Genomic DNA, 17,818 nt, shown 5'->3' with positions numbered 1-17,818 from the left:
AACACGAGTCTTTCGACATGTTTTGTCCTCACTCGCACGTTTTCTGGGAAACTTCCCAGAAGGTCACCCATCCTAAAATTGCTTCAAGTCAAACACGCTTAACTATGAAGTTCATATAGAATGAGCTACCGAAAAGAAGATGCATCTTATTGATATAGGTAGTACCAAACAATTCTTATAAGCCTTCTTTCAACCTTGTAACTAGAAAATATCATGCCAAGATTTTCTGGTTTTATTAATTTGTATCTTAACTTACTTTTATATATGCTCCACTTACTTTTACATTGGTGTTGAAAAACTATTTTTGGATAACAATCAACGGTTTATCACTTTCTTGTGGTTATTTTCCCTTGTTTCTAACTTCTTGATTAGTTGTGTCTCCTTTAAAAGGTTCAATTAGAATTACTCTTTTCCCCTTATAAGACTATGGCATTATGCTTATACTGAACTGTAAGCCAGAAATTAAGGCCTATACTACTATTATGTTTTCGGATAAATGAAGAACCGTGGAGCCATCCATCCATGGTACACAACTTTTCCATTTGTAACTTCTATAAATCCACATCAAATAAGCATCAGATCGGACATTAGAAAGAGTGACATGGTGTAAATCAAAATTATAGGATCATATGCACGTTTAGTCCATTGTGTTAGAACAGCTTTCGGTGCACGTTTAGAAATCATAATTATAGGATCATGCGTCAGTCGATAGAGGCATCATTCCGAATATGCATTTAGGTGTCACTTATACTGAGAACTCATGCAACGCAATGAGAGATAATCGTTGAAAAAATTTGATCACCCTTGTTAACAGAAGAGAGAGGGGAAAGAGACAAAAATAGAAAGAAAAATAGTTAAGCACCCTTGCCAATTAGGTTATACAATACTTGCTAGTTTCTAGTATTACCCTAGTTACTATTACTACTCTTGCAATCATAATACCCCTAACATATGGAGAATCATCCCAAATGATTTTCCATTACTATTCTTAGTCCAACCAATTAATTCAAATAAAACAGCAAACCTATCTAAAAAAATTGAACAGCTAGTTGAACAACACTATTTTTAAGGGAAAATTCTGAAACATTTGCATCTCTTAGATAGTAAAAAACACCAATACAATGTGCACCTTAAAATTACATGTGTTCTTTGTTATTAAGTTTGAACTGCATGTGTTCTCTCAAATTTTTAAGGGTTACTTAGAGGAATATCCTCCCTCCGATCTCAAAATATAAACAACAAAAAGTATGAAAATACATGTCGTCACCACAATCTCTTATTAACTTAATAATTAAGAAAATAGAATTGTGAAAACAAGGTCGAAAAGGATGGATCCTATTGACATATTGCTGAGATTCGTTTCATTTCATTCCAATAAGTAGAATTAAGGAAATATATACTAAGAAAGACCAAAAAGAAAAGTCTTATATACCCCTATTAAGATACCTACGAGCAGATGAAGAAAATGGAACATTTCATTTAATATATAGTTCGAACTCAAGTTATTAGTTTTCAAAGATACGCGCAGAGAATATTTTGATGTATTAAAGTCTGTTAAGCTATACCAACATTCTCGTTCACCACGTAACAATCTCGCTCACTTTCATTTGTTCAGGAAAATGGAAGATAGTTCCATGCTGTAGTTCTTTTGCAAGAGAAAAAGTTCTCTTTTGAGAGAATCATCTAGTGAATTTGTAATTATTACAATTAAAGACAAATCTATTCAATTCAGATTGTCGAACTGTTAACAGTGGATAATCATTCAACAATACAATAACCAGTAAATTGTAAGAAAAAAAGAATGAGACATAATATTAAACAAAACACATTAATTAACTACAATTCACACAAGATAATCCTTACATTCCATTTGTCAAAACCAAACTTTCAACATAATGATTAAAATAGAACCAATATTTTCCTGCAGTAATTACAGTTTGAACCACCGTATTAGTTTTCCAATTGTAGAGAATTATATATCCTTCTTTAGGGACCCCCAATATCAATGTATCACCGCTCTCAGAAAGACACAATGGCAACAACCGACAATTATAACAATTTATTTGAAGAGTCCGATAACTAATTTTAAGGAATTGACTCCAAGACTCTTCAACACCAAATTTCATCATCTTCCACATAACAAACTGATCTCTCTTGTAACCATCAGCATGAGAAAAACATGTACAAAGACAATCCATGAACACACAAATAGTTGGGACAACCAACAACTTTTCACCAGAACCTCGAGGGGGCAACAATTGTGTGTATGTCTCAGTCCCCAAATCAAGCGAGATGATCACAAAATTCTCATTGGTAGAATTCTTCCAGTCATATGTAATATCCTTTCGAATGACCAACCAGTTAAGAGTTCCGCACAAATACACACAACTGTAGCATGAAAACTCAGAGAGATTACGAACATCTGGAAAACTTGGAATACTTCTCCAAATATTATCACCCAAACTAAAAATCCTTGCATCTCTGCTCGTTTCACAGAGCTTCACTACCTTATAGGCAGGGCCGTTCCTACGAATATGGAGGCTCGGTGCTGGAAGTAAAATGAGGCCCGTAGTAAAATAAAGATGTATATTTTTTTAAAAGAACAATGTTCTATTTAAATTTTTTGAAAGATATATTTGGGAGGGTGTAAATAGAAAGCTTGGTTTTATATGGGGTATATATAACAAATTGCATCAAAAGGGCCAAAACAATAACAGACTTCAGCCCAGTCTTTAATGCCAATGTTTTGGGCCTGTCTGTAGGTATATTTTACTATATAAACCCCCAAAAATCCAGTTCTTGCTATATACACCCGCACGGTTTATTGGGGGGTACTAGGCTATAATTATTTTTTTGAGGCCCATACCCTGGGGAGGCTCGGTGCTATAGCGCTGCTTGCACCCCCCAGGGTCCAGCCCTGCTTATAGGTGTCCGTTAAAATATCATAACCAAATCCAAACATAGGTCCATATTCATCGGTAAGAGTCCCTAATTTTTTAGACATTCTCCTTGTGGCCGGGTTATAGAAATATAACCATCTTTCTAAATCAGAATAACCAACCAAGCATACTAAACCATTGCAGGAACCAACGGCGTAAAATCCATCTTCTTCATTCAATATGTGATCGTTCGTGAGGGTGATCAACGAGTTCCCCACTAAACGACTTGTGGGCAAATAATTGACTATGATACGTTTGCACACGAAAAAGGAAGAGTAGTCTTTCTCTATCAGCACTAAGTTTTTGTTTCGTTCAGATTTCTTTTGGTGAATTTTCATAAATTTAGGGTTAGAGACTAAAGCATTCCAAGACTTGCAAACGCACCTGAATCGCATAAGAAGTTTCACGGTAAGGAAGGATAAGACTTCAATGATGAGATCGTCGGGAAGAAATACCTGTGGCGATGGCGGCTGCATATTTCGATGACGCTGTGTAGCCAACCAATATTCGTTATCATGTGATACTTTGTTAGGTGTTGGGAAAATTTAAACCCAAACAGACGCCAAAGTTAATTTTTATAGCAAAAATAAAAATAAAAAATTAAACCCTAACAGACACCAAAGTTAAGTTTTACAGCAATTTTCCTTCAAAAAAAAGTTTTGCAAGCAATTTGATGTAATTTTTTGATTTTTTTTTTATGGTTATTAGATGGATTTACTTTAAAAAATAATAATTAATTATTAAATTAAATATATGATGCTAAGATATTTTTTGGTCCCAAAAAGAATTTTTAATTGAAAATTTTCGGTTAAACATCATGCCGCGATTTTGTTTGAAATACAGTACTATATTTAATTTTCATTTCATTCTTTTTCACATATTTTTATAATTTGGATTGGACTTAACTCAACAATACACACTCAACTTGTAATAATTGTCTTTACTTATAAACATATATTTATGCCATCTCTCATTTAATGTAAGACTTTTAACCCATCACTCATGTCCTGCTATTGCATTTAGTGCGTTGATATAAATGGTGGATGGGTCAATGGCAAACACTTGATAGTAGATGGTCCAACATTGCGACTTAAAACAAATGGCAAACAACTTTTATACCATCTTAGAATTTAGATTGTGCTTATTTCAACCTTACAAAATCTCCTTGTAAGGTGATACCGCTCCCACTTATAAGCATTTTTTCGGACCATGTCTCATCCTATATGGGAACATTTTTTTTAAAATTAGTCTTGTTCACCTTTTCTATCTCTTGAAAGAATATCAATTAAATTAAATTTCAAATCTATGAGTTATAGAACATCGTCACTTTTTCATTAAAAGTTCTCCCATTTCATATTCTAATTCTTCCCAGACAAGATCATGAGTTATATAGCATCCACCATATAAATCTAATACTTAATGATATTAACTCAATAAGAAATTTTTCCAAAAAAGAAATCCAAACAAATTCGTGTATGATAAAAAAATAATTAAAATTCTTGATTTTAATTTCCAAAAAAGTTTATTACATTATAAATTGTTGAGCCACTCAAAAATGATTTAAAGTTCGACCTTCACTATTTTTAATAAAAAGTGGAAAACAAAATATATGATACAAACTTTTCAACTATATTCTCTCTCAATTAACAGTCACCACTCACTCTTCAATATTATTTACATTGTTTTATTTTATTTTAATTAATTAAAATATCTGTACTTTTTGGTCAAATTCAACCTTCAATGGCCAATGATAATGCCTAAAAAAAATTAATAGAACAAATGCGACAATAGGATTCGGAGAACAACACAATATTTTATTAGAACCTTCAGCTAGGATTTCTGTGTATTTGCTTCTCTCACGTCAGATGATTCGGAGAATAGTGCAACTTGTCCACCTCAAAATTACATGTGAGTACCAAAATCCCTAGCTGGCCAGTACCAAAAATTGAAATCGACAATCGTCTAATTTATTGCATATTTGGCTCTGTTGCTTCAACTTAAAGCCAATAACTGTTGTTGGCTCTGTTAACAGCAAAGGTTTGTTCGATATATTATATGTGACCAAAATTATGAGAGATGAAATCCATTAATATAAGTCTGAGCAAATAAAATGATTATTGCTTCTCTTTCTTTCATCAATCTATAGATCTATAAACAAAATGAATCTGTATAGATTTACTTATATGTTTCACATGTTTATTAGCTTGTTTCTCAATTCCACCTTTCACTATGTTATGTTTTCTTGCATACATACAGACAATTACATACAGAGTCATGAATCATTCAAGGATACATTAGTTTAAAACAAATCTATTCAATTCAGAGATTGTCAAACTGTTAACACTAGATAATCATTCAACAATACAATAACCAAGAGAAACACATTACTTGACACAAACTCAAACAAGATAATCCTTAACTAATAGTAACTTACTTTCCATTCGTCGAAACCAAACTTTCAATATAATTATTGAAATAGGCATACGTTATTCCTCCAGTTATAGTTCGCTCCACCTTATTAGTCCTCAAATTATAGTGAATCAGTTGCCCTAATATATGGTTTGCCAATATCAATGTATCACCGTTCTCAGAATGACACAATGGCAACAACCAACAATATGAAATTCCTAATATTGGAAGATTTTGATGACTAATTTTAAGAAATTGACTCCAAGACTTTTCAACTCCAAAGTTCTTCATCTTCCATATATAAAAATTGGGGGTTCCCTTGTAAGAGTAATGATAACAAAAACAAAGGCAATCCATAAGCACACAAAGACTTGGCTCATTCAACAACACTTCATCGGAACCTTGAGGGGGCAACAATTGTGTGTATGTCTCTGTCCCCAAATTAAGTGAGATGATCATATAATTCTTAAAATTAAGATAATTTGAATCATTGTAGTATGTAATATCATTTCGAATCACCAACCAGTTAAGAGTGCTGCTGATATACACACCAACACCATCACTGTAGTACTGAAGATGAGAGGGAGTCAAACAAAATTCAGGAAAACTTTGAATACTTCTCCAAATATTATCACCCAAACTAAAAACCTTCACAACTCTACTCATTTGATTGAATTTCACTACCTTATAAGTGTCCGTTGAATTATCAAATCCAAACGCAATATTTGATCCATGCGTCCATGTAAAAGACCCTAATTTGTCAGATACTTTTCTTGTGGCCGGGTTATAGAAATAAAGCCAATATTCTAATTTATAATAACGAAGCAAGCAAACCAAACCATTGCAGCAACGAACAACAATGATGCCATCTTCTTTCTTCAATCCGCAGTAAGGTTCGTCCACAAGGGTGATCAACGGGTTCTCCACTAAACCACGAACGGGCAAAGAATTGACTATGAGACATTTGGACACGATGCTGGAGAAGTCTCTCTCTATTCCTATTATTTGTTTGTTTCGTTCAGATTTCTTTTCGTGAATTTTGATAAAAATAGGGTTAGAGATTAGAGAATTCCACGATTTGCAAACGCATCTGAATTGCATAAGAAGATTCACGGTAAGGAATGATAACACTTCAATGATTAGATCGTCAGGGAGAATTACCCGTGGAGATGATGGTTGCGCAGGGGACTTGGGCCGTGGCTTAGCTGGAGGGATGTTCATCAGAACTGTTTTGTTTTTCTTCTGTGATTGAAACATGAACCCCAACAGATGCCGAAAGTTGAGTTATACACAAACTTGAACCCTAAACTATTATTTTTGGATGGAATTTTCTATAAGGTTATTTGTTGGATTTTATTTGAAAGAAATTAATTAACTATTAAATTAAATTTATGTTTTTTTTATCCATAAATTAAATTTTATGTTGATAAGATATTGTTTTCGTCCCAAATCCATGCCTTTTTGTATTGCGCAAAAAAAAAAAAATATACATGTCTCTTTAGTCGGAAATTTTGGGTGGAATATCATGGAATTTTTCTTGCTACACCCCAAGTATGGTTACACACATCATGAATTGACAAAAATATCCCTACTTTGTTTTTAAATTTTGGGTTAATAAGTGTTTGTCCCCTTGTCATTTAGGCGAATTTTGATTTATTCCATGTAAAAAAACTTTGAGATTCCCCTTTGTAACATTTAGATTCTTTGGTTTTGAACCTTCGAAACATATAATATATACAACAATACACGTTCGTCCATCTAATAATTCAACACTATCAATCTGATACATAGTCATAAACACTTGAATCCATATAATTATCATGCCACCGGTATGAACAAGCACTTGCTGATTATCCATCCAGCCACGTGTCTGCTACGTCCTGCTAACCAACCTGCTAATCTGAAACAAATATGATTGGGTTGAGACATATTGTCTCAGTGAGTTCTACCTAATCCTAGGCTTTATGCAACCTTGGGGAAACCTAGGGTCACCACGTGTCTACAACACAACCAATCGGTTGATTATACGTGTGTGGAAACCTACTTATCTAGATGATCGTGCAAGACTAAGATCGGCATAAGTCTCTACATGACATGACCTACAAGTCTTGTTAAATGCCCTGCATACCATGGAACTAAGATCGAGGGAACTAAGACCACTATGACGGAACCGTCACCATCATGGCTCAACATATCATGTACATAGCATATTCAGACTGGACGATCGGGGAATACTAACATCGTCGACAATGAGTTATCATAACTTGATGCAGAAGCATTATATCATAGCATAATCATAAATGTATCATAACATGGTTCATAGTTATTCATTATCTTAAAGAGTTAGCGTGTAACAAACAACATTATCTTGGTTCGTTTTATGGATTAATCCCGATTGGAGTAACCCCGGAATTTAATCCCATGACATATCCGGTGAAATTCCTATCTAAGGCTAACACCGGAACTCCTCTTGATGTCGTGCGGGCCTACCTTGTTGAGCGTGTCCCGTCCCCCTAACGTGAACCTCTTATATCCCCCTGACGTGGATAACAAGAGACATGACACTTTCATATGACTTAGCTTATTAGTCTTGTACATGCATAAGGATTTATCCTATTACTTGCTTGCTTGTTTACCACGGGTCCGTAACCTACCTGATTATGCTAATTGCTTACATAGTTGTTCTTGTTCACACGTAACTTAGACCTAATGAGTTTAGGTTACATACTAACATGATTATTCTCGACTATCTAAGTCGAGGTTCTATGAGTTCCCAATACTTAGAGATCATATGCTACCCAACATAATACATGTTATCTTACTCTCGTGTACCATGAGTTACCGATCAATGGTTAATGTTTGCTCACTTATTTCCCTTTTAGAAACATGAATAAGAATGTGCATTAGGCACTTGACATTGAGGGGTTCATAGTTTAGGAAAAGACTACAAGAAACGGGCCTCGGACGACCCTTGCTGGACCACAGGACAATTTTCAAAAAACATGTTGTGTTGATGCTGCTCCCTTAAGCGAGCAGCTCGCTCTCAAGCAAACTAGTCGTCTCGATGTTTTGTACGCTCAAGCGAGCTGGGCTCGCTTCAAGCGAAGTTCATCGATCCAAAAGTGCAGAAATCATATTTTGGCATAAAAATCTCAATTTCAAGCTTCCTAGTACACATTTTACTTCCAGAATGCTAGTACAACTTCAAGCCTCAACATCTAACTTTCCTTCAACATCAAACCCTAGCTTCTTGATTCTTTCTTTGATGATATAGAGTTGGAAATCAAGCTAAAACCAAGCTCCTGCTTGCTCTTAGTTCATGTGGGTACCATATCATAAGCTCAATTCATGAGGGGATGAAGTTTTGGAAGTTTGTTGAAGAGAGGGAGAGTGAGCCACGTTTTCTTAGAGAGAGGGGAGTACAGAATTCAGACTTCTAATTCTAGAGAGAGAAAGAGCATGCAAAATGAAGGGAAAATGGCCCTTGTGGTCTTAAATAGCCCCTGTGGCTATTTACCAATTTGTCCCTAGTCTTAAACGTGCACAAAATGTAACACCCCGTTTTCCCAACATAAAAATTTCATTTAAAATCAGAGTATTTTGATCACAACGGAATGTCACATACTTCATTTAAATCATAAAACGGATAATAATAATTATCCTTCAAATTCAACATCATGAAAATCTTAAAATTGTTGCAGCGGAAAATAGTTCAACATCTAAAAGTCTTGGCACGCAGGCCTTATTGGAAAATCTCATAAATTAGTTCATAAAAGAGACACGTAAGGAATAGAAGTAAAAGCAAGCCCCCATCCCGTTACGTATCAGAGCACCTAGACACCAACTGAGAGTCCACTCATGAACGCCCCTAATCTTTATTACCTGCACATTACCCACGGTCGAGGCAACATATACGCAGAAGGGGTGAGATTTCATAATCAATACATTAAGCATATAATCCAATAAAATGCATTTAACAACTTAAACATTAATAACATATCAACAATTAACAATTAGCATATTTTTCATTACATAACAAATACAATCATCAAATACCATTACTAATTTTCATCACAAATCATCCTTGACCATGCAACTCTATCAACTCAACAACAACTTAACAACACGACTCATCTTTGACCATGCAACTCTATCAACTCGACAACAACCTGACAACTTAAACATCATGAACTTCTTGATATGCAAATGCATGTGGTACCAATCAGCAACAAAATGAGCATAATAGGCTCTTCAACGTGTGAGCACAAAGGCTGCCGGGCCTAAAGCCCCCAACTTTAATGAGTATGCAATGAACTCAACTTCCAACAACTTAGACAACGACGTGTACAACTCATACGACTCATAATCATGGACAACTTCTTAAATTCCAACAACATAGACCGACTCATGCAACCTCAAGACACTAACAGTCGACAACAGAAAACAGCAGCAACATACAACAATTAACAATGCTTGAATGTGTTAACATTCACATAAAGGATCAATTACATCAATATAAATATTATAAAACATCATTATAGCATTCATGTAGCAACACTTCTAATTTCAGTCACCATAACAGACTTCTGGAGCTTATGAAAGCATCCTAAACAGCTCTCTAACTTACTTCTAAGGTCATCTCAAGACTACACGTGCGAAAGGATCGCATCGGGACAATTTTGGGTAACTAACAGCCTAACTCGCAGTGGCGAGTAACTTCACTCGCAATGGCGAGCAAGGTGTGCATTCTGGGTTCCTACGTATTTACTCGCAGTGGCGAGTTATTCTGCTCGCAGTTGCGAGCTCACATGTCACTCGCAGTTGCGAGTTGTGTTGCTCGCAGTTGCGAGTTCTGGGTTCTAGCTCGCAGATGCGAGTGTTCTTGCTCGCAGGTGCGAGCGATGAATGTCAGTACGGCCAGAAACCTAAAAATTCCAACTTTTCACTTAATCTCCTAATTCTATCCTCAATTCAACATCTAATTATCATCTTATGGTGTATCTAAGTTCTGTACACTAATTTAACATCAACCTAACATCTTTTCATGAATCAATCATCAAATTCGGTCTTAAACCTAATTCCCAATTCTCACCAAAACCTAATCTAATCATGCTAAATTCATCCTATAGAATCATACTCTTAATAATATTGAGAATTAGTCTCACCCTTACCTTGTAATTGCAGAATCGATAGCCTCTCCCTCTGGTTCTCCTCTTCTGACTTTTCTCTTCTCCAAAAGCGTTTCACGTAAAAACGTTTCCCACTTATGTCTGTATTATTTATTTACCCTTATTACTCATCTCACCTATAAACTTACTCTTTCCACCTCACAGCCCAACTTCTAATATTTTTATTTTATTTCTAATATCTTATTTTATTTAATAATAAAATAAGTCACACCAACATAACAACTTCACAACATCATATACTCCACATAATTTATTCATAAATCGTATAACTTACTCAAATCATAAATCATATAAATTACTCAAATCATAAATCATATAAATTACTCAAATCATAAATCATATAAGCATATATTTATAAATATATTCTAAACTTCATCAAATTAATTAAATAGTTAAGACGGGCGTTACACAAAACGATGCTGATAACTGAACCTGCTTGACTGACATTGATACTCTCCGTCACAAGTGGCTTTCACAAATATTTATCTTCTGATACATCCATCTACTAGGATTTCGATAACTGATGAGTGGGATGTTACATGTATGTTCTTCATCTGCGATAGTTCTTCAATATAAAATTCATCACATTTAGATTCATAACCTAGTAAATCAATTTTTTAAACCTACAAATTAAAAAATACTCATCACCAAAATTATTCATTCAAACCCATAAATCACACTTCAAGATAAACAATTGGATCCCAAAATAAACAGCAATAACAAACCCCTCACTTTGATCCAACCTCATATATTCGCGGTTGTAGTTACCATCTAAATTAATGATGATGTTTTTTTTTTCTGGGTTGGTTGAATTTAGTGATGAATATGAAGGGGAAGATGTTGAAGATGATGTTGAGTGAACGATTTTTTTAATTTAATTTCATATTTTTAATTATGTTATGTGGCTTAGCTGGAGGGATATTCATTAGAACTGTTTTGTTTTTCTTCTGTGATTGAAACTTGAACCCTAACACATGCCGAAAGTTGATTTTTTTTTTTTAAGGAAAGTTGAGTTTTATAGCAACTTGAACCCTAACTAATATTATTTTTGGATGGAATTTTCTGAACCCTAACAAATATTATTTTTGGATGGAATTTTCTAAAAGTAAAAGGTTATTGGTTGGATTTTATTTGAAAAAAATTAATTAACTATTAAATTAAATTTATGTTTTCTTATCCATAAATGAAATTTTTTGTTGATAAAACATCTTTCGGTCCCAAATCCCAAATCCAAGCCTTTTTTTTATTACGCCAAAAAAAACGTCTTTTTAGTAGGAAATTTACGGTGGAATATCATGGAATTTTTCTAGCTACAAAGTATCTTTGGTTACACCATGAATTGACAAAAATATCCCTACTTCCTTTTTAAATTTTTGGTTAAAAAGTGTTTACCCCCTTGCCATTTAGGTGAATTTTTAATTGCCCCATGTAAAAAAAAAAGTTGAGATTCCCCTTTGTAACATTTAGATTCTTTGTTTTGAACCTTCGAGAGTCGAGACATATGACTAAGCAAACAAGCTGATGTGACGCGTTGAGTGAGCATTTTAATTTCTTTTCTAATTTTTTATTGGACGTGTGAATTGCACTTAGAAGTCATTTAAAACAAATAAAATTAGAAATCAACACATAATCCATGAAATGTATGTTCTTCATCTGTAATAGTTCTTCAATATAAAATTCAAAACATTTAGATTCATAACCTAGTAAATCAATTTTTTAAACCTACAAAATAAAAATTCTCACCACCAAAATTATTCATTCAAACCCATAACTCACACTTCAAGAACTAAACAATTGGATCCCAAAATAAACAACAATAACAAACCCCTCACTTTGATCCAACCTCACATCTTCGCGGTTGTAGTTACCATCCAAATTAATGATGATGTTTTCTCTCTTCTGGGTTGGTTGAATTTAGTGGTGAATATGAAGGGGAAGATGTTGAAGACGATGTTGAATGGATGAAGATGATGTTGAATAAATGATTTTTTTAATTTAATTTCATTTTTGTAATTATGTTATGTAGTTGTTCACTAATTAATATATGTGTTAAGAAGAAGAAAAATGAAAAATATAACTATTTACACAGTCAATGCACCACATAATAAAAAAATGCACTCAGCGCACCACATCAACTTATTTGCTTAGTCATATGCATCTCCAAGTTTCTTTTTTACCGAGGGGTAAACGAAAATTCATCCAAATAGCAGGGGGTGAACACCTATTAACTCTTAAATTTTCATATCATTAGATTCCATTTTGAAATGAGTTCATCCGAAACTAATCGTGAACTTGGTTAATGTGTAGAAACAAAAAAAAAGAAAAAACATCCAATTCATATATGTGTTGTATGTGAATTAAAAAAAAAATTGCAATTCAAGTGCAGATCATGTTCAATTGGCATACACATAAGAAAATGAATTGCAAGCCATTTATTTTGTAGTGCAAGCTTTGTCAATTCAATGGATGTTTGTAAACAATAGAGATAAAACAGGTTTGTAAAATTTATCAATAAGGGAAGGAAGTTTTGCCATTATCCTTATTTATTAATTTTGTTACGTCTCCAGCATCTTAACCTAATTTTTTCCCGCTCATTTGCTTTATTAGGTTTGCAATTATTTAACCTAACAAATTTCATCTAAAAAAATGCATTGCACACAAATTTAATTCATATCCGCTTGCCTTTTTTTTTTTTTTGAAGAAAATATTTTCTAACATATCAATGATCACGTATGATCATTCTATTTTATACTTTTTTTTTGTCAAGAATTTTACATTTTTTTTATTTTTTTTTAATTTCATACCTTTTTTTTACATCCTTATTTATTAATTTTGTTACGTGTGCAACAACTTAACCTAATTTTTTTCCGCACATTTACTTTATTAGGTTTGCAATTATTTAACCTAATAAATTTCATCTAAAAAAATGCATTGCGCACCAATTTCATTCTTATCCTCTTGCCTTTTTTTTTTTAAGAAAATATTTTCTACCATATCAATGATCACGTACGATCCTTCTATTTTATACTATTTTTTTGTCAAGAATTTTACACTTTTTTTTATTTTTTTTTTTAATTTCATGCCTTTTTTTTTACATCCTTATTTATCCTAATTTTTTCCTGCTCATTTGCTTTATTAGGTTTGCAATTATTTAACCTAACAAATTCAATCTAAAAAAATGCATTGCACACCAATTTCATTCCTATCCTCTTGCCTTTTTTTTTTTGAAGAAAATATTTTCTACCATATCAATGATCACGTATGATCCTTCCATTTTATACTTTTTTTTTTGGTCAAGAATTTTACACTTTTTTTTGGATTTTTTTTAAATTTCATGCCCTTTTTTTTACATCCTTATTTATTAATTTTGTTACGTCTGCAGTAACTTAACCTAATTTTTTCCCGCTCATTTGCTTTATTAGGTTTGCAATTATTTAACCTAACGAATTCCATCTAAAAAAAATGCATTTCACACCAATTTCATTCCTATCCTCTTGCCTTTTTTTTTTGAAGAAAATATTTTCTACCATATCAATAATCTTACGGGTTAAAGATTATTTATTGGTGTCTATTATAGTCGAGAAAACCCGTGCGACGCACGGGTCAAAAGTCTAGTTAAAATATATTGGGTGCAATCGGATAATTTAAGGGTGTAAACGATTTGTATGATTTGCTTATTTACTTTATCTTTTATAGCTTATTTCCCGTGCGACGCACGGGTCAAAAGTCTAGTTAAAATATATTGGGTGCAATCGGATAATTTAAGGGTGTAAACGATTTGTATGATTTGCTTATTTACTTTATCTTTTATAGCTTATTTTGGAGGCCACCCAAGATTATTTTTTGGCACCGTCAATGCTTCTAGATCTCCTGTTGCTTTAACAAGTTGTTGTAAGGGTGTGTGTGTCCCTTTGAAGATTAAGATGAAACTAAAATATTGTAAAAACAAAAATTAGGAAAAATAAAGTTTAAACTAAATCATGGTGTGCAAAAATGGTTTAAGATTGTTTTATGGTCTAATTTTGAATTAAAAAGTAAAATGTTTGGTTGATAGCCCTAAAAAATAAAATAATTAGTAAAAATAATATTATTTATATATTAAAAAAATTAATTTATTTATTTTATTATTTATTATAAATAATACTGGTCGTGTGAGGCAGCCACCGGAGCTCCACTGCTGCCATCATGCGGTCGAGGGTCACCTATTAAATGGTGTAGACCTATAAGTACTCAATTTTTTTTATCTGACGTATGGAATTCAAGGCATTGGTGTTGAAACTGGTGTAATAATTTAAAAATTGTGCCATGCTGATATAAGATGAGGATGAGAAAATTATAAGAATTTGAACGAGTAAGAGTCCAACACTCAACAGTGGAGAAATAATCTAACCATGCTGACCATTCCTAACTATATTTTCCTGCATGGGGGAATAAAACTATAAACCATTTTGTATATCATGTTTGGGTTAGAATGTTGCACTTAATTTTAGAATGTCTTATTTGTAACTGAGAAACCTAATAACTTACTTTTACATTGGTGTTGAAAAACTATTTCTGGATAACAATTAACGGATTGTCACTTTCTTGTGGTTATTTTCTCTTGAAGAACCACGGTGCCATCCATCCATGGTACACAAACTTTTCAATTTGTAACTTCTATAAATCCACATCGAATAAGCATCAGATCGGACATTAGAAAGAGTGACATGGTGTGCATCAAAACACACTATGTAAAGTAGTTAGTCCATTGTGTTACAACAACTTTCGGTACACGTTTAGAAATCATAATTATAAGAGTGACACCGTGCGATCAAATGAAACTCCATCTTCATGCCATAGTTTCGTGTGTCAGTCGATAAAAGCAGCATTCCGAATATGCATTTAGGTTTCACTTATACTAGTATTGAGAACTCATGCAACGCAATGAGAGATAATCGTTGAAAATATTTGATCACCCACATAGTTGTGTTAGACTACTTAAAAGTTATACATGTTAACAGAAAAGGTATGTTAAAGAATGGAGAGGAGAGAGGGGAAAGAGACAAAAATAGAAAGGAAAAAAAACGGAAATATTTATAGGTAAGTACCCTTTCCAATTTGTAGTTAAATAATTTATAGTTAATGAAATAAAACTCACTACCAACAAGGTCAGAAAAGATGGATCCTATTGACATATTGCTGAGTTTCGTTTCATTTTATTCCAATAAGTCGAATTAAGGAAATATATACTAAGAAAGACCAAAAAGAAAAGTCTTATATACCTACGAGCAGATGAAGAAAATGGAACATGTCATTTAATATTGAGTTCGAATTCAAGTCTTATGAATGCAACAACGCTAAAACTCTTGAAAGATAGTTTTATCACTTTCCTCGTTGACTCAAATTATTAGTCTTCATAGATGCGCGCAGAGAATATTTTGATGTAGCAAAGTCTATTAAGCTATAACAACATTCTGTTAGGTTTGCAAGTCCCTTATCATCACTTTTTTCATCGTAAATTCTCTTATTATTACTGTTCACCACATAACATTCTCACTTTCATTTGATTAATAAAATGGAAGACGGTTCCGTGCCTTAGTTCTTTTGCGAGAGAAACCCAGTCATTAATATTCAAGAGAGAAAAAGTTTCATTTTAAGAGAATCTTCTAGTGAATTCGTTATTACAACTAAAAACAAATTTATTCAACTCAGAGAATGTCAAGCTGCTACCAATGGATAATCATTCAACAATACAATAACCAAAATTGTAAAATACTGAGACAAAAATATTAAACAAAACACATTAATTAACAAGAATTCACACTAGATAATCCTTAACAAAAAATAACTTACTTTCCATTTGTCGAAACCAAACTTTCAAAATAATGATTGAAATAAAACCAACTTTTTCCTACAGTTATTGCAGTTTTCACCACCATATTAGTTCTCCAATTGTAGTGAATTTTCTGTCCTGTTGCAGGAACCCCCAATATCAATGTATCACCGCTCTCAGAAAGACACAATGGCAACAACAACCAATTAAAACAATTTCGTTGAAGAGTCAGATAACTAAGTTTAAGGAATTGACTCCAAGACTCTTCAACACCAACCTTCATCATCTTCCATATAACAAACTGATCTCCCTTGTAACCATCAGCATGAGAAAAACATATACAAAGACAATCCATGAACACACAAATAGTTGGCTTAACCAACAACTTTTCACCAGAACCTCGAGGGGGCAACAATTGTGTGTATGTCTCAGTCCCCAAATCTAGCGAGATGATCAAAAAATTCTCAACTATTATATTCTTCCAATCATATGTAATATCCTTTCGAATGACCAACCAGATAATAGTTCCGTTCAAATACACATAATTGTAGCATAAAAACTCAGAGAGAATACGAACATCTGGAAAACTTGGAATACTTCTCCAAATATTATCACCCAAAATAAAAATCCTTGCATCTCTGCTCGTTGCACAGAACTTCACTACCTTATAGGTGTCCGTTAAAGTATCATAACCAAATCCAAACATATTTCTATATTTTTCAGTAAACGTCCCTAACTTTTTAGACAATGTCCTTGTGGCCGGGTTATAGAAATATAACCATCGTGCTAAAGGAGAATAACCAAGCAAGCATACTAAACTATTGCAGGAACCAACAATAAAGAAACCATATTCTTCATTCAAGATGTGATCGTTTGTAAGGGTGATCAACGAGTTCCCCACTAAACGACTTACCGGCAAATAATTCACCGTGAGACGTTTGCACACGAGAGATGAGTAGTCAGTGGCGTAGCCAGGACCATGGGGTAGGGGGTGCGGGAATTTTTTCTCATAAAAAAATAATTAGGATAAGAGGATGATGCTCTAGTATAAGGTAGAGAAGATCTTCAAGCTCAAAAAATATTTACAGAAAGATTTACATTCATCTCCTTTACAGGTGAAAGCTTTTTAACTTTACTTAATAATAATCACTAAACATAAATATTAAACATATATATTCTTATTTTGTCAAAAAAAAAAAAAACCATATATATTCTTATGATTATCCATTTTGATTAGTTATAGTGAACAATTAAGAATTATCATATGTTTTATATTTTAGTTATGCGATTACATTTCAGTATTTGCAGTTTAGGATAATGGCTAGGCCTATTTAATTCAAACCCATAATAAGGGTTCTACATAGATTTGCCTTTTGTAAACAAAACTATATATAGAAACTAAAAGATAAAAATCAATACTCCCTCCGTTTCAAAATACATGTCCATTTTTTGCAATGTACACTATTCAC

General features: G+C 33.2%; 3 protein-coding genes across 3 annotated transcripts; all 3 read right to left on the bottom strand.

Annotated features, from left to right (window-relative positions):
* Nucleotides 1–1,859: 1,859 nt before the first annotated feature.
* On the bottom strand, nucleotides 1,860–3,415 carry LOC146907893 (F-box/kelch-repeat protein At3g23880-like). Its single transcript, XM_085729182.1, has 2 exons — nucleotides 2,917–3,415; nucleotides 1,860–2,503 (listed from the first exon to the last, which is right to left on the bottom strand). The coding sequence occupies exons 1-2, from the start codon at nucleotides 3,413–3,415 to the stop codon at nucleotides 1,860–1,862; spliced, it is 1,143 nt and encodes a 380-aa protein (XP_085585308.1).
* Nucleotides 3,416–5,334: 1,919 nt separating this feature from the next.
* On the bottom strand, nucleotides 5,335–6,569 carry LOC146907892 (F-box/kelch-repeat protein At3g23880-like). Its single transcript, XM_085729181.1, has one exon. The coding sequence runs from the start codon at nucleotides 6,567–6,569 to the stop codon at nucleotides 5,370–5,372; it is 1,200 nt and encodes a 399-aa protein (XP_085585307.1). The 3' UTR covers nucleotides 5,335–5,369.
* Nucleotides 6,570–16,365: 9,796 nt separating this feature from the next.
* On the bottom strand, nucleotides 16,366–17,055 carry LOC146907891 (F-box/kelch-repeat protein At3g06240-like). The gene has a single exon (XM_085729180.1). The coding sequence runs from the start codon at nucleotides 17,053–17,055 to the stop codon at nucleotides 16,366–16,368; it is 690 nt and encodes a 229-aa protein (XP_085585306.1).
* Nucleotides 17,056–17,818: the final 763 nt, after the last annotated feature.

Source organism: Medicago sativa, chromosome 7 (assembly GCF_051527215.1).
Source record: "Medicago sativa cultivar Bolivia chromosome 7, Bolivia_mono, whole genome shotgun sequence".
In the NCBI taxonomy this organism is placed as follows: Eukaryota; Viridiplantae; Streptophyta; class Magnoliopsida; order Fabales; family Fabaceae; genus Medicago; species Medicago sativa.
The sequence above is the reverse complement of the archived record's forward strand: the minus strand, read 5'-3'. Positions and strand labels throughout refer to the sequence as shown.